The sequence below is a fragment of the Setaria italica genome, chromosome II (assembly GCF_000263155.2).
Source record: "Setaria italica strain Yugu1 chromosome II, Setaria_italica_v2.0, whole genome shotgun sequence".
Classification (NCBI taxonomy): Eukaryota; Viridiplantae; Streptophyta; class Magnoliopsida; order Poales; family Poaceae; genus Setaria; species Setaria italica.
In genome coordinates this window covers 31,317,259-31,334,294 of record NC_028451.1, presented here as the reverse complement: position 1 = coordinate 31,334,294, position 17,036 = coordinate 31,317,259, and the positions used below count along the sequence as shown (strand labels likewise).

Genomic DNA, 17,036 nt, shown 5'->3' with positions numbered 1-17,036 from the left:
AGGCCCAGACAAAACAAAGGAAGCCCGTATTCTTCTTTCTGGGCCCAAAACGCAGGGAGACCATTTTATTGGGGCTTGGGGCCCGTACAACACAGAATTTGAGAGTTTTGTTGTTTATTAAGCAATCAAATTTTCTTGAAAAATGTCGGGATAAAATTTCTTAAAGGATAGTAGGAGTATGTCGGGAAGGTGTGTCTTCACCGACGAAGTGCGGGTACAAAGCAAACAGACGCCTCGCTTGATGTGGCGTGCCAGATTACACGGCGCCGCGATTGCGGGATGAAAAACAGGGCCGAAATCTACGCTCCCATTCATTCGCGAGCCTGCTGACTTGATCAAAGGCGCCATTTCGACCCGATGGAGATTCTTTCTGTGTGCTCGGAGGCGAAATATACATTCCAAATTCAGTTCAGAGATTAGCATTCATCGGCATCACGACATCCTACAACAAGCGGAGGAGAAAACAGAGGGAAGAATGGCTATGCTACAAACCGCTGCTGCCAAGTTTATCCCTCCACGCCAGGTAACCGTCCCGGTTCTGGTTCCTGACAACAGTAAGAAGAGCGGCATCCTCGACGACAATGTTGGAGCCTTGATCTATCCTGTATGACACATCGATGCCTTCGAGATGGAGGTGGTAGACGACGCCGGAGCTCGCTCCGTCCCCGTGGTCCTCATCAGCTTCTTCGCTGCGATGGCTGTTGGTTTCCCTTTCCATGTCTACTTGATGGGGGCGGATCCGCTGGGAGAGCGATCTGATGTCCCAAGAGAGGACCTGCTTGATGAGATCCTGAAATTCATCTGCTGAAGCATAGAGGGACTGCTTTTGCTGAAACAAATAAATGGGCTTCAAATAGTAAGTAAAAAGGTAATTATGTAAAATTGGCCCAATGGACGCGATGGTAAAGTGTGTTACTTCTCTTTTCCAAAAAAAAACTGAAGTTTAATTCTACGCAGAACAAAAAATTTATAAGAGGAGAATATATCAGCATCACTTACGGCATGCACCCAGCAGATGTGAAGCGCAGATATGAATTGTTCAGAAAAATGGATGGACTCCACAGCTAATGCACCATCAATCTGCTTCAACGAAATACTCAACATTACTACGTGGTGAAAAAATGAAGGTAACTTGATTGTAGCATTGCAGCAAGATTTTGTGAAGGTTCGATGTGGCACATGAACTACATGGTGATATGCTGGCAAGACTCAAGAGAACAAAACAAACCTAAATAGACACTGCACAATCTTGCATGCCATTCAGTCAGCATAGCTGAACAAGTATATATTCTCTGAATGATTTGTAACATTTTTTTAGGACCCATATCTTACTGTAAAGTATCATTCAAAACCCCACATCACGGCAGAAAAGTTTTACTAAGCTAGTAAAGTGTGCTGAACTGTTCAAAAAGTAAAGTAGTAACTGCATTTTTTCCCCGGCAGATTGGGTGCTGCCAATTGTATGTAGATGTATAGAGATAATACATATGAACATTTATTAGTCTATAAGGCACACTTATCCCAAAAAAAAAGTCTAGAAGGCACACAACATCTGCTGCCTGCACATGTATAGAAATAATAAAAGAAATGAATGTTAATGTAAAGAAATGCATGAATTGATATACAACATCGTACACACCTCTAACCAATTGGGAACAGCCGCACCTTTAACACTATCAGAATATGGCAGGTACGGTTTAATGTCAATAACAGGCTGTCGATAAGGAATCAACATATTAGGAAGAGCTCACATTGCTAAATTATATCAATCCTCTGCATAATGCTGGACCATATAAGCGCTTAAAATGGTACCGTGCCGTCAACCAAATCTACTCCAGAAAGCAAAACAGCATGCCCATCCACCACCTCCACCTGTTAAAGTTGAAATGAAAAACTCAATACACAGTAGCATGCTGAATAAGATCAATTATATTAAGCAATTGTCCAAAGGAAAATGACATGTGCAATCTCTACATGCTCACAGCATCGTGTACAGAAAGAATCAATATGTATGGAAGTCAATGTAAATCAAAATCCAATCAGAACATTAGTTGATTTTCTTACAGTTTAAGTGACACAGTAGCATGTGTTGATCAGAAGAAAATATTCCTCATCCCTATGAAGATGTGCAAAACCATCCTTAACACAATGCATAATAAGCAACACGCATATACAAATAATCATTAAGATTCTTGTACATACAGGTTCGTTCGTGAATATTTTCAATTCTAAATTTGTGTTGCAGAAAGTAAATAAACATCAGACCATTTCATGTGACAGTATCACTGTTGCAGTGCAAAGGGCACAGCGGGGTGAGACTGCAAGAGGAATGTTGGTTCAATTATGTAATTCTTACCTTTGCTACACTGAGCCCAATTGGATTAGGCCGATGCGGTGCCCTAGTTGCCAAAACCCCCATCTTGCCCCCTTTCAATCTTGGTACCCTTACCTTCCCCAAAAAATAGAAGATTTCAACAAGTTCAGCCCATGTCCAATATAGCAGTTGGAACTTTTTTTTTCCATCACAGGAGGAAACCACCGAAGGACTGAGAACACAACCATACCTTTGCTTTTACCTTGGACCTAGCAGGATCTTTCCACATTTTGTCAAGATCTGTGTTCAGATGGAAAACATAAAGGATCCAGCAATGCGAGTAACTAGCTAGTCCCTCCAGCGCTGCTGCCGGGACTCGAGCTGGATCAAGCGCCACAGTTGCCCTGGCCAGCGTCACAACCAAAGGCTGCCTTGGTGTACCATTCCTATGATTGTAGATCAATAAAGCAATAAAATTAGGTCCATAGCTCGCTTTCCACACATGAACACATCCAGCCATCACCAACTCTGTTTTCTTTTCCCGGAGAGGGCCACTCAACACTCATTCACTCACCAATGACAAAATCTAGTTACCACTCGAGAAACTGACTGAATGCTACAGGGCGTGGAAAATGGGGGCAAAATCGAAGGCAGACAGCACCTAGTGGAGAAGCAGGACTGGACAGTGCCGATGGGCGCCATCGGGTAGGATGCCGGGGCGGCGGCGGCGGCGGCCTTGACCGGCCTCGCCTCGTCGGGGCGGGGCTCCTGTTCGCTCAGAGCCCTCCTCAACGACTGCAAGCAAGGGGCACGATTCAGCAATCAGCAGCATGAGACGAATCAAAGAGGAAGTGTGTGCAGAGCCTGAACGCGCGACAGCTTGCTGCACGGCAGGTCGACGATCTCACCTGCTGGGCGCGCACCCTGCCGCGGCGCTCGGAGGCGGCCTTCTCCGCGGCGACCGCCAGCGCGGCCTCCAGCTCCCGGACCCGCGCGGCCAGGCGGCCGCATTTTCGCCTGTAGAGCAGGCCTGCGGGACAGGTACGACGTCGGTGAGGGAGGAGAGGAAGGTGTTTGACGCGCATAGGTAACGATGAGTCGAGAGAAGAGGTCGATATTACTTGAGAGAACGACGGCAGCGGCCGTGGCGACGAGGGCGGCGGCGGCAAGGCTCCGCGGCGGCGCCATGGCGGCGGAAGCAGCCCCCAAAGGCGCCGAAGCAAAGCGCTGGTAGTGGGCTCGGGAGATAGTGGGCTGGGCTTCACACGGCCAGACACATACTAGGCCTGATTGTGTCGTTTTCGGGCCGTCCGCTTGTCTGGTTTTAAAGTTTAAAACCCTACCGCAATGCATTGAGCTCATTAAACCATACCGCCAAATGTAGCTTACATTAGACCTAAACTGCATTCCAAAGTCAAATACACACATGTACAGACAAATATGCATCCTTTTCAGACGCGTGACACTCAGACTTCAAACACTGCGGCGTTCGCACTGAAAAGGCCAGGTCTCCTACTGAAACTCACATGGAACTTTCACTTGCATTTGCAAACCCACAGAAGACTGGCGTGCCATTTACAGATCTTCAGCCGCTTCAACTAACGAGAAACAAATCCATTGGATTGTGACCCAAGACGCCAAGAGGGCCAAGAGAGGTAGTTGGAACCACCAGCTTGGACGAAAATCTCAAAACGAACAAATCATCGATGGGAACTGCAAACAAAGCGACAAAATTGGATCAAGATCTCAAAACAAACAAATTCATGACGGGAACTTCAAAGGAAGAGAGACTTGATTAGAGTTCAATTCAACTAACACGAGACTATGAGAGATCGACAACATATGCATCTATAACTAGTGCACCAGTAAAGAAAGATTCTTCTGCAAACCTCTCACAACTGAAGAGATGGTGACACAAGCTTGGATCACAATGCTCCTATTCTTGGCGTCCAGCTCTGCAGCTGCCCAAACCATAACAGAAAGTGAAGTAGAAGAATTCCATATAGGGGTGGTACTTGATTTGGGAACGATGGTGGGAAAGGTGTCACGTACAAGCATTTCAATTGCTGTCGAAGATTTCTATGCTGTCCATCCTAACTACACGACGCGGCTTATCCTCCACATCAGAGACTCCATGAATGATGATGTCCAAGCTGCATCTGCAGGTATGATTCATGCTCAGTTATGGATTTGACAACTTAATAAGGTATGCATTTAGTTGATCATGTACAGTTTGTACACTTGGCATTTTGGAAGTTTGATCTTTTAAACACAGCAAACGAATATGAAATACTTCCTCCAATCACGAATGTAAGTCCATCTAGGATCATCCTATGTCAAACTTTTTTACTTTTAACGATCCATATCTAACATTTTATATAGATTGACAAATGACAACACAAGCTTGGTATTTTGGTAGCACTAGATTCATTCTGAAAAGTGTGTTCATAATATGTAGCTCCTATGTAATATAAATATTTTTGGAGATATTACCAGTCAAATTGTCATATTGGAGACCATGTCAGTCTTCTAATCTGCTTATATTTCAAAGAGGAAGTAGTCGATAAAGCTGTTGCACTCCGTTTAAATGGTTGCACAGAATAAACAGAGAACTATGTACATGAAGGGGCAAAAGGGTACCTTTAATTTAGTCAATTCTGTAAGTCCTTATATAGTAAAAATTGGATACATAAACATTTAAATATTCTCTTTCAATAACCTGGTTTTGATGCAGAAAAAAAGCAGCATTGATGCAGTAGATGAAACATGTGCTTTTTTCCTGAAACAGTACAGGTACAAGGAAATGGCAATCATGTCTTAAACACACTTATGCAATGGAAAAACAAAACAAAATACGTTTAGATCTAATGGCACCTAATTTTTGCAAAGCTGTAGACCAATTTCCCTATAGTTCCTTTACCGCGGGTACTGACAGTGGGGACTGGGGATATGACAAAATTATGCAAGTCCTTGCAATTTCAAAGTGAAGTGAATTTAATAGTAGCTTTATGTTAATATGATAGCCATTATTAGCCAATGCAACCTTAAGGAAACAACCTCCAAATAAATCAGTTTTGAGCACAGAGCTTTGAATATAAGACATTTGCTTCCAATAAGAATAAGAATAAAATGTTGACTAATTGGTGCAAATCCTAGTGGAAAAGCAGAGTAAACCATTCCCTTGGGTTTGAGAGTTTGACCTCAATGAGCAATCGGACTCTTGTTTCCCCTACTGCTCAGAGGCAGAGCCATCTCAGCACCTGCTGCAAGAAAAATTCAGCGGCCGCCTGATAGGCTAAGAGCAAACGAGCAATCCTTTGGAAGCACTAACCTGGTACCCTGACCTCAGACTCCTCCGCGCGCGCGCCTGGCGGCGGCTGCCGCTCCACTCTCCGGGCAGGATTCCATGCTCCCAGGACAGCGGGCGCGTGTGGCAAGAAACTAGAGGTTACCTACGAAACTCCCTAGGCTACGCGGCTCGCGGTCGCGGCGGAATGCAGGTGGCAGGGGCAGCGGATTTACTTGAAGCGGCCGCCGGTGCGGAGCCATGGCGGCACGCGTCGACGCCGACGGTCCGCGCCGAGTTCCGACCTGCCTGCCTGCCGCCAAGCCAAGGGTTGCGGTGGGCCGTTCATTGGCCCACGTTGTTGTGGGGCGAGCTGTCAGATACCGAACTCCTTTTGGGCCACTGCCGGGCCAAAATCGATTGGCACCATGGAAAACTTAGCGGGCTCCATGGAAATCGATTGGTATCGAACAATTTGTAGCACAAGATCTCCGTAGGGACCGGTTTTGTCGCAGGGGACAATTCATTCCGCATGGCGCATGGAGCATCGGGCGAGAAAGGGGCCTTTGTCAGGGCTCCACCACCGGCTCGCGGCTTTCACGGGAACCCTGCCAAACGCATTTGGCACTCTAAGCAAACGGTTTCAGTGTTGAAGCTAACTCCGGAGCCGTTCTCAAAATGAACTAGAGCGGCGGAGCTAAAAAGAAAAATATAGCTCCTACCGGCTCCTCCCCTTCTCCACAGACACAAGAACAAAATTGCTCCTCAACAGCGTCCCCACTCTTTTACCGTCGGCGTGGCTGTATGCAGCCGGGACGACCATCACGCGGCTGCTCTAGAGGCATCCCCTGTCTCGTTCGAGCCCTTGCCGACGTTAGCGCAGCGGGGAAGAGCAAGGCGTTGGGGAAGCGACGCTGCGAGGCCGAAGCGTGGCCGCAAGGGAGCAACGTGGATGCGAGGATGGAGCAGGCCCGTGGGAAGACGGCGGTGCAGCGAGAGTGTCGGATTGCGGTGGCAGGAAAGAGACGACGAGTAGGAAAGAGAGGAAAAGATAGGTACAAACGAAAGGATAAGAAAGAGATCAGAATAAATAAAGGATGGAAGGAACTAAATAAAGAGAAAAAATAGGTGCATTAAAAATTGAAAAATGACATCAGTTTTTATAGCAAGCACAAATATTGGTTAAGAAATACAATTTTCTTTTTATTTTACATGAATAAAAATTATAAACTGAGGATAATCATACAATTCATCTTAACAACCAAGTCATATGTCAAGGGACATATTTGATATTTGATATCTCCAATCCATTTATGAAAAACAGGTGAAGCCGTTTTGCCTAACGTTTTCCAAAATAGTTTCACATTCACTGTAGAAGCCGCTCCACGAAGAAGCTAGAGCCGGAGCTATTTTTGTAGGAGCCGAATCCCTGCCAAACTAACCCGAACTCTTCCAGGTTCATGATGCATAGAAGCGTTGTCCTCGGGGGAATTCCAGAGGTTCGACGTTAACGTGTCCTCGTGGAGCGCCAATCTGACTGACTATCAAGTATCAACACTAGGGGCGCCGAATTATCCTTGACAAGATTGGATGGATGCACACTTCGCCTGAGATGATTGCTACCTCCCATCTGCCGATGCCCGACAGGCAACAGCGATGCTGACGCGTTGGATAGATTAGAAGAGAGTTCCTCGCCAAAAAAAAAGAAGGATAGATTAGAAGAGAGAGAGCTGAGTAATTAAATGGAGGATAAAATCGTAAGGATAGGCATGCCACCCGTTTCGAGACTATAATCTTCCTCTTACTTGATACCAGAAGAAAGAAAGAGAGGAAGGAGAAGAACTCTTGAAAAGAAGCACGTGACGCGTATGGTAACTTTTTCGGGCACGCCGTCGGTGGTGCACATTACCTTGTGTTCTTTGCTAGGAAAAGGAAAAAGAATTGAAGAAGAAATGATGCATCCCTAGTCGCCGATCGCAAAAGGAGACTGTGCGTGCAGAAGCGCGCATAGTGATCGGCGCCTTTTGACTCACGACTCACGAGCATGGCAGAAAAGTGTGGCGAGGAACGCAGGTTCCCTGCCTCGGATCACTCGAGCACATTCCATAAACTATCTGTCTGTGGTCAGCTGCTTTAGGCCAACGGGAATGGATGCCGGCCGGTGAGGTAGGTTTGTGAAGAGACGGACGGTGGTGCGCTGCTCCGCTAGGTCTCGGTCCTACGCTGTCTGCTTCGTGCAGGACAGATTAAGGAAGGGTACCAGTACGAGCACGACGGCTTCGTCTATGGCCTCCTACTCTCCTCCTCGGCCGTCGGCGTCTTCGTGCAACTACTAGTCCCAGTCGAAGCCCAAAGCAGGTTTTATGTGGTCGCACAACTGTTCTGATCGGAATCGATTTCTTTTTTTCCGGCACACGACCAAAAATAAGGGTGATTCTATTGATCAATTGCTTGGAATAAGACATCTTTACGGTTGACGAACCACAAAGATCTTTTCATTTTTCTTCGACCTCTAGCAATGACACAGTCCCGACCCCGTGCGTGGCCGGTGGCCGTGAGCCATGGGCACCCAACTCATCAAAAAGACAAAAGCTCACCTGCACCATGCCACGCCGCCCGCCATCAGACCAAACGGTATGGGGGGGGGGAGGAAACTAACAGAAAACGAAATAAAGGATAGCAACGAGAACGCCACCGCGCAAGCTCTGGTCCTTTGCCTCGCCGAAAGCTCCGAAACCGGCTGCCAATGTGCCATGTTCCTGCTGTCCGCTTCTCTGTCTTTACTGCGCGCCGGCTCCTGTGCGCTGCGCCCATTTCGCGTTTCCGTGAGTGCCTGAGGGATTTCTCATTTCTTTACCAAAAGCCAGCAGGCAGCGTGGCAGCTGCATGCTTTCGTGGAATCCGTCACCACTAATCCTGGAGGAGTAGCTTTTAGCTTGCAGGAACCGTTTGTGTTTCTTTCCCGAAAATCCTCTCTCTTTGAGGAAGATAAATCCTGGCCTTTTTGCGCCCGGGTTCCTTGTTCTTGTTCTCTTGCTGCTGTTCTTGGGACCAGACCAGGGCAGGGAGGAATGATGTGGGGAACCGGACTGGAAGAAGAGTAAACAAGCGGATTCGCATTTCAGCTTCGGAAAGGGACGTGAGCTAGAGAATAGTGTCGTGTGTGGGAGAGGGCGAGAGGCACTCCAGGAGAGGAACAGGAGAAAGTAGGAGAGAGAGAGAGAGAGGGAGGAAGGATGTGTGTTGCCTTCTACCTCAGAGAGAGGTAGGCTGCTGCTGGCCATTCGCTCGGCATCCAGCGGCTACAACGAGAAACAAGGAACTTGGTCCATACATATGGCCTATAAAAATAAATAGCCCAAGCTGAGCACACGAGGTGAAGGACGTTTATTCTTAAAAAAAGAAGGAACGACTATACAGCACTTGGGTGTTTTTGGTAGGTGTTTTAATCAATTTTTGCGACCATGCAGAACGTTCCACGTAGGAGTGGTAAGGGCCAAAAACGATTGACATGGATGCTAAGAAGAAAAATCGACTGAAAAAGGAAACTGTAACGATAAAAAAATAAAAGGATAAAAGGAGGCGAACAGAGTGTAGCTGCGCACCAGAGTTCGAGTTCTCGACTCAGCACTGATGCTCGCATTTTTATGAATTTATTCCAGGATTTAACCGGCACTATTCTTGTAGTGGTAGGCGACGTGCCTGTCGACAACGGATGCGTCAGTGGTGACTTCGTCAATCTCGAGGATTTGCCGGTTCAGTTTTTTGGAGGTGCTTGTATGGGTAGGGTTGCGTGTGTGTATTCGTAGGGGTGAGTGCGTGCGTGTATGTGAGCGTCCGCATCTATACTTAGGTGATTCGCAAAAATAAAACAAAAGGAGGAACACAGCGGATAAAAAACATGAGATACAATACAAGCATGACGACAAACCCATCAAGTGCAGCAACTTACGGGCTAAGAAAAATAAAAATGAAAATAATAATAACAACAACCTCTCTCTTTTGTTTTTGCAAAATATAGTATAGATGTAAAACTCATATACCTGCCGAGTAGCGTCATTATTCACCATAAGAAACCTAACCGAAACCGCGAAACCGCGGCGATAGGAGCGAGCGAGGCATGGCACATTGGCACCCAACGGTGGAGAGCGAGATGCGACACCTGGCGATCGTGGACGTGACGAGCGAGCCGCGATAGTGAAGCGTTGCTGGTGGCAGCAAGATGCACATCACGGAGCAGCAACTGTTTTTTTTTTTTAACGAAAGCTCTTTACTTCGCGCGGCAAAGCTTGAGCTATTTGTTTATGGACCATATGTATGGATGTCCTTTGTTTCTCGTCATGGCCGTTGGATGCCGAAGGAATGGTCAGCACCAACCTACCTCTCTCTGAGGTAGTTTCAAGAACTTTAGAGGAACCAGATCCAAGCAGACATGCCGCAAAGCTCCACTACCACTGCTGCCGTGCTGCGCCTCTCTCTCGACGGTGGAAGGTTAGGAATTGAGCTCACGGCAAGCTCCGGGAGCAGCTGAGAATCCCCACCCGCGTAGCGGCATTCCGCGTTCGCAGGCTGCGGACGGCGGTTTCAGGCTTCTTCATGCTGGAGATGCTCCCTTCGCGTCGCTCTCGCCGGCAGCGGCGCGGCGGCGGGTAGGTGTGGAAGCAGGGCGCCGTGGTGGGAGAGTCTTGTGGTGCTGGTGTTTCTCGAGTGCTGTTCTTGCCTCCTGTTCCTGGCGGCAATGGCGCCGGGCCTGGGGCTGGCCTACCCGTGGGGGAGGGATGTCCGGCGGGGAACGCCGGTGGTGGTGACCATGGAGAACCCCAACTACTCGGTGGTGGAGATCGACGAGCCCGAGGCGGAGGCGCTCCGGGCCGGCCTGCCGCCCATGGACAAGGACCGGGGCCGGAGCGCCAAGCAGTTCACCTGGGTGCTGCTCCTTCGCGCCCACCGCGCCGCCGGCTGTCTCACCTCGCTCGTCGCCATCGCCTGGGCGCTGCCGTCGGCCGTCGCGAAGCGGTTCCGGCGGGCCGCCGCCGCCACCGCCACCGAGGGCCCCGGGCACGGGCGGGGCTGGCTGCTCTACATGTTCATCAAGGGGTTCTTGGCGCTCTCCTTGCTCGCGCTCGCCGTGGAGTTCACCGCCTACTGGAAGGGGTGGCACTTCCGGAGGCCGAATTTGACTGTGCCTGAATTGCATGTGCCGGAGGTGGAGGAGATTCAGGGGTGGGCGCACTTGGCGTACCTGACCTGGATGTCATTCCGAGCAGACTACATCCGGCGGCCGATCGAGTTCTTGTCGAAAGCTTGCATTTTGCTATTCGTTGTCCAATCCCTGGACCGGCTCGTCTTGTGCTTGGGTTGCTTCTGGATTAAGCTCAAGAAGATCAAGCCGAGGATTGAAGGGGATCCGTTCAAGGAGGGTTCAGGGTATCTGCACCCAATGGTGCTTGTTCAAATTCCTATGTGCAACGAAAAGGAGGTAAGGAGATGAATTCATTGTGCAGGTTGCAGTGTGCTGGTTACATTGCGTTGTGGTCTTGTGGATGATGGGATTATTCTTGCGACAGGTCTACGAGCAATCAATTTCAGCGGCCTGCCAGCTAGATTGGCCAAGGGATAAGTTTCTAATACAGGTGCTCGATGATTCGAGCGACGAAAGCATTCAAATGTTGATCAAAGCAGAAGTTTCCAAGTGGAGCCAGCTGGGTGTGAATATTGTCTATCGGCATCGGGTTTTGAGGACCGGGTATAAAGCTGGGAACCTCAAGTCTGCAATGAGTTGTGACTACGTCAAGAATTATGAATTTGTTGCCATTTTTGATGCGGACTTCCAACCAAGCCCTGATTTTCTCAAGAAAACAATCCCACATTTTGAGGTAAGAATTGTCTACTGATTCAATTCAAGTATGCTAGCTACCATACATCCATACGATAGTAACTTCAAATCTTTGGGTGGCTCAGGGGAACCCTGAACTTGGACTAGTTCAAGCACGATGGAGCTTTGTGAACAAGGATGAGAACTTGTTGACCCGCCTTCAGAATATCAATCTTTGCTTCCACTTTGAAGTGGAACAGCAGGTCAATGGGGTCTTCTTGAACTTCTTTGGGTTCAATGGAACTGCCGGAGTTTGGAGGATTCAAGCTTTGGAAGAATCAGGAGGCTGGCTTGAGAGGACAACCGTGGAGGATATGGACATTGCTGTTCGGGCGCACCTCAATGGATGGAAATTCATCTTCCTGAATGATGTGAAGGTACATTTGCATAATGATAATCATAGCATTTTAGATGAGCGATCGATCTTGACAATGTGGAAACTGATTTTACTTAGCACCATTGTCCAGGTCTTGTGTGAAGTTCCAGAATCCTATGAAGCATATCGAAAACAGCAACACCGGTGGCATTCTGGCCCAATGCACCTTTTCCGGTTGTGCCTTCCGGACATAATTACTGCCAAGGTATGCAATCCCATTAGCCCAAAGTTGGCCCCTGTAATGGGGATCAAAGTTCCTTTTCTTGGGGTATGGATCAATATTCTTTTTGACGAGCATTTGTTAATTTCAATGCAGATCACCTCATGGAAGAAGGCAAATTTGATACTATTATTCTTTCTTTTGAGGAAATTGATACTTCCTTTCTATTCTTTCACATTGTTTTGTGTCATTCTTCCACTAACCATGTTCGTTCCCGAGGCCGAGTTGCCTGTGTGGGTCATTTGTTATGTGCCGGTCTGCATGTCCTTTCTTAACATTCTGCCATCACCAAGATCATTTCCTTTCATTGTACCATACCTCCTATTTGAGAACACCATGTCTGTGACCAAGTTCAACGCAATGTTGTCTGGGTTGTTCAAACTTGGAAGCTCCTATGAATGGACTGTCACCAAGAAGTCCGGTCGATCATCTGAATTAGACTTTTTCACAGCTACAGAAAAGGATAAGAAGGGTTTCATGCTTCCTCAGTTCCAGAAGCAATTACCTGAAAAAGGTGAACTGATCGAGATGAATTTAAAAAAGGAACATCATGAGAAGGCACCACATGACGCGAGAAAGGCTAACAAGATCTACAAGAAGGAGCTTGCTCTTTCTCTGCTCCTGCTGACCGCTGCGACTCGGAGCCTCTTGTCTGCTCAAGGGATTCATTTCTACTTCCTTCTGTTCCAGGGGGTGTCATTCCTTGTTGTTGGCCTTGATCTGATCGGTGAACAGATAAGTTGATTCTCCCATGCTATTGTCGAAACAGCATGGAAAGTACGCATATGTTCATACATACAGTGATGTTGAAGATTATGGACTTCCTATTCATGCTTAGAATTTTGCTTCAGAATTGCAACCCTGCTCAAAAGACAAAGGGAAGTGCAATTGGTTCTGCAGTCTAGTTCAGATTCGGGGCAGAAACCAGAAAAGCCCAACAGGAATAAACTGAAGAGTAGATAGAACTTGTTCATCTGTACACTGTCAGTAAAATGTTCCAGCGGTGTTCATACTAATAGAGTTCCACTACGGCAATGTTCTTTGAATTCATGAACAGTTAAACACTGAAACATGTACCACTGTTCATTTATAAATCGTGATACACGCAAAATCTCGTTCTGGAGATAAACTGTGAACCTGTACAAAATGTTGTTGATGTTTGTCGCCATCCTAGGCTCCTAGCTAGGTGAATTGCATTGCAGTCTATCTATCTGTCGGTGGATGTACTTTTAGTAGTCAGCAGGCTGCAGACAGGCAGTTGGATGAACTGCTGGTGCAGTGAGCTTTCGTCTCAAGCATCATCATCACACGGGCATCTAGCATTTTGTTTGTGGCGCACCGGCGTCACAATTGTCCTCTCATTTTCGTTGCAGATGGTATCTACAGGGTTTCAGCTACTCTTGTCATGAGAACTAGTGGCAGCGAGTTGCTTTCTTTCCCAGCTAGGGTTAACTTAGGGCCTGTTTGGTTAGCATTGTTTATAAATAAGCAACTTATAAATAAGCAAATAAGTTGCTTATAACCCAAACACTCTTGCTTATAGAGTTGCTTATAAGTTGCTTATGCATAAGCAAATAAGCAAGTTTGGAGTTACTTATAGTTACTTATGGGGTACTTTTACACCTCCTACCCTCATTCTCTCTCCTCTATCCCGTCACCACTCACACCGCCGGTTCCGCCCGCCGCCGCCGCCGCGCCGGCCGCCGGCCGCCTCCGCGCCGCCCGCTGCGCCCGCCGCCCGCTCGCCGGCCGCCGCTGCGCCCGCCGCCTGCCCGCCCGCCGCCTCCGCGCCGGCCGCCGCTGCGCCCGCCGCCTCCGCGCCGGCCGCCGCTGCGCCCGCCGCCTGCCAGCCCGCCGCCTCCGCCACGACCGCCGCCGCCCGCCGCCCGCCTGCCGCCACCGCCGCGCGCCCGCCGCTTGCACCCCGCCGCGGCCCGCCGCTCCCGCTCGCGCCCGCCGCCGCCGGTCCCGCCCGCCGCCGCTCGCACCCCGCCGCGGCCCGCCGGTCCCGCCCGCCGCCGCTCGCGCCCGCCGCCGCCGCTCCCGCCTGCCGCCGCTCGCACCTCGCCGCGGCCCGCCGGTCCCGCCTGCCGCCGCTCGCACCCCGCCGCGGCCCGCCGGTCCCGCCTGCCGCCGCTCGCACCCCGCCGCGGCCCGCCGGTCGCGCCCGCCGCCGGCCGCTCGCGCCCCGCCGCTGCCGCCGCCCGCCCGCCGCTCGCGCTTGGCCGCTGCCCTGTTCTTCTGACGCCAGCCAAGGAAGGAGATGGTAAGTAGTAGGGGTAGTGGGAAATAGGGTGGACCAGGGGTAAATGTGTCAATACCACTCTCATTTATTGCAAATAAGCAACCCAAACCAAACACCTAGACTTATAAATAAGCAACTACAATAAGCAAATAAGCAACTTATTTATAAGCAATCCTAAACCAAGCAGGCCCTTATTACTAAAGTCACTTGTACCCAGTGTAACACGTAGAAAGGATGGGCTGTTGCTGATGCTGAACTGCATCGAGATAGAACACGAGCACAACAGTCCTTGAAAAGTTGAGTTATTCGCCTGACAAAAGCCATTAAGCTTCTTTTACTGCATTCATGTTCTGATCTGATCTCATCGATCCGTCCGATCTGATCTCACCGCAAACACGCGCAGCTTTGCTTTCCGGACAGCAATCACTGGACACCGGTAAGTGGTAATCCACAACCACTGGATCAGCACAGCACCAGTACAATTATTTGCATGTAGGCTGTAACTGCACATGGACATGAACGAAGGGGTCGCAGCACCGCAATGCAGGGGGATCAAACCTGGAGGGAAGTGCAGCTCCATCCGAGACGAATGTATCCATCTCAGCTTGTCATTGCACAACGTATGTGGCTCCCATGATCTGTCGGTGGGGAGGCAGGAGGGGCTGCCTCTGCAACCAGTAGCACCAGCCGCAGTGCCCGGTGCCCACCGTGGATCCGTATCGTGGGCTTCATGGCCACCCTGCAGCAGCAGCAGGAAGCAGCGCAGCCGTGTCACGTTTTTGGCAAGGCTTAATACACGGCGTTGATTCGGGGAGGGGCCAGGTTGGGGTCTCCCCAGTGGTAAGGGCGGGTGTCGGCTGAGGGGCGTGCCAAACGGCTGTCCTGTGCTCTGTGTAAGACCGACGAATTCAGGTCTGTACACTGTACGTACTTGTGGTTCCGGTGAGCACTGAGCAGCACTGCAGCTCTTGTTCGCCTTCCGTTTGGTTCTTCGAATAACAGAGAGACAGAGACCTGCAGCTACCGTACTTCAGGTAGAAGAGCAGCTGCTCGGGCATTCCTGAACCATTGGTACCTCACTGATGATCATTCATAACGTGTATGGCCATGAACTGGTTGCGCTCGCATGACCCCTGCCTGCGTGACATTTTCGGGGCGTTCTGTTCTGGTCACACGGCCCATGCGACCCTGTTGAGAATTTCTAGCCACGGCCCAGAGCCGCTTGTGCCTCCCGGGACAAGGCGGCTCTCCCCCCTAAAAAAAAAGAAAAAGGACAAGGCAGCTCTAAACCATGCCAAGTATTTTATTATTTTATTATTCGGATGTCTCTCATCTGGGTACATTATCTATTCATATAGATGCCCACAGCAATCCAACACACGCACAACGCATACAACCAGAACTATAACTACACACAGTTCAGAAGACCACGTCCTTCGAGAGATAGTCGGAATCGTAGGTGACGAGCGCGTCACATTCCCTTATGGCATCACGCAAGAGAGGCTCTAAATTTTTTTAGGTGCACTGGGACCCGGGTGGGTGCAAACTATGCCGGGGGCGCCGCTGCGCCACTCCTAGGGGCCGCTCCTTGGGGCCGCCGCTCGCCGAGGACTGCCACTTGCCAGGGGAATCGCCGCGCCGCCGGGGCCTCCGCAGGCACCCTCGACGGGATCCCGCCGCCACGCCGCTCCGTCACGTGGGTCCCTCCTAGCCATCCGTCAATAGGAGATATGCCCCTCCTTCGGGCCGTCGCGGTGGACAAGGGAGGGGCGCGGCTCCGCGTCGAGCTCGTCGCGGCCGATGACGCCAGTGGCGGTCGCGGTAGCGCGTCCGTGGCGTACGGCGAGGACGTGCGGAAGCTCGATGTGCATGCCATTGGGTTCGTCGGGTCGGGGGTGCGGGTGGGAGAAGATGGGATAGAAAGGATGACAAGTGGGGCTTGAATTGGGGGGCAACAAGGGCAATCCACACTAAAATCGATCTTTTTTGGAGCTGAGAACACCCATCTAGCCTAACACCCCATTTTATTTCTGGAGTTTTGGAGTGGAGCTAGCTCCATCTAGAGTTCTGGAGTGGAGCAGCTCCACCCAGAGCTGGAGCCATGCCAAACAGGGCCATAGTAAAATGTACCTATCCAGTGGCGGATCCAGAAACGGGTTCCATCCCTGGGCTAACTAATATAAGGCTTAAAATCTTACTAGCAATACACTATTAGATATAACATATTTTTCAAATAACACAAATAATTATATAATTCTCTAGATTCCAAGTGTTCAACCAATAGACTCAAATAAACATTAAAGATAGAAAAGTACCAAATTAAGAGTTTTCCATGATAAAATAAACCCATACATGTCTTAATGATTTAACACCACTTCCACTTGTACCGACATCCTCAATTCTACATAAAAAATTTCAACATCTCAGCCTTTATAAAGCAAGATAACATTATGTATTGAAATAGACTAATACAAGTAAATGACACGCACCTTGAGCCCTCAATTGTTTAACTCAATTGTTGATCTTTCTGTAAATCGATTGTTTAACTCACAATAAACTTAATTAATCACAATATTGAAAATTCCATGATGAAAATGATGGTAGTAACTCACTAATTTAGCACCATGACATCTCAAACGACCTCTAACTGGTATCATATCTTCCATATTAGGAATGTCTATGTTGTTGAGGAGGCAAAACTCTTTTACCTCTTCAAAAAG

General features: G+C 49.2%; 2 protein-coding genes across 2 annotated transcripts; one reads left to right on the top strand and one right to left on the bottom strand.

The window, feature by feature from the left end:
- Window positions 1-347: 347 nt before the first annotated feature.
- On the bottom strand, window positions 348-3,594 carry LOC101773584 (putative S-adenosylmethionine-dependent methyltransferase RcsF). Its single transcript, XM_004956826.2, has 9 exons — window positions 3,436-3,594; window positions 3,223-3,344; window positions 2,976-3,109; window positions 2,565-2,760; window positions 2,357-2,449; window positions 1,813-1,872; window positions 1,640-1,714; window positions 1,000-1,080; window positions 348-829 (listed from the first exon to the last, which is right to left on the bottom strand). The coding sequence occupies exons 1-9, from the start codon at window positions 3,500-3,502 to the stop codon at window positions 485-487; spliced, it is 1,173 nt and encodes a 390-aa protein (XP_004956883.1). The 5' UTR covers window positions 3,503-3,594; the 3' UTR covers window positions 348-484.
- Window positions 3,595-9,943: 6,349 nt separating this feature from the next.
- On the top strand, window positions 9,944-13,200 carry LOC101770770 (probable xyloglucan glycosyltransferase 2). The gene is made up of 5 exons (XM_004956818.4): window positions 9,944-11,079; window positions 11,168-11,476; window positions 11,562-11,852; window positions 11,943-12,056; window positions 12,168-13,200. Exons 1-5 carry the CDS (start codon window positions 10,339-10,341, stop codon window positions 12,813-12,815), a joined length of 2,103 nt encoding a protein of 700 aa, XP_004956875.1. The 5' UTR covers window positions 9,944-10,338; the 3' UTR covers window positions 12,816-13,200.
- Window positions 13,201-17,036: the final 3,836 nt, after the last annotated feature.

What these genes read in the sequence shown, in the direction of transcription:
- LOC101773584 (XM_004956826.2), bottom strand. Translation starts at nt 3,502, where the DNA reads ATGGCGCCGCCGCGGAGCCTTGCCGCCGCCGCCCTCGTCGCCACGGCC. An exon ending in GCAGGGTGCGCGCCCAGCAG is followed by an intron (nt 3,110 to 3,222) that starts GTGAGATCGTCG and finishes CCTTGCTTGCAG; the next exon opens with TCGTTGAGGAGGGCTCTGAG. An exon ending in CAGTCCTGCTTCTCCACTAG is followed by an intron (nt 2,761 to 2,975) that starts GTGCTGTCTGCC and finishes CTACAATCATAG; the next exon opens with GAATGGTACACCAAGGCAGC.
- LOC101770770 (XM_004956818.4), top strand. Translation starts at nt 10,339, where the DNA reads ATGGCGCCGGGCCTGGGGCTGGCCTACCCGTGGGGGAGGGATGTCCGG. An exon ending in AAACAATCCCACATTTTGAG is followed by an intron (nt 11,477 to 11,561) that starts GTAAGAATTGTC and finishes TGGGTGGCTCAG; the next exon opens with GGGAACCCTGAACTTGGACT. An exon ending in CGGACATAATTACTGCCAAG is followed by an intron (nt 12,057 to 12,167) that starts GTATGCAATCCC and finishes ATTTCAATGCAG; the next exon opens with ATCACCTCATGGAAGAAGGC.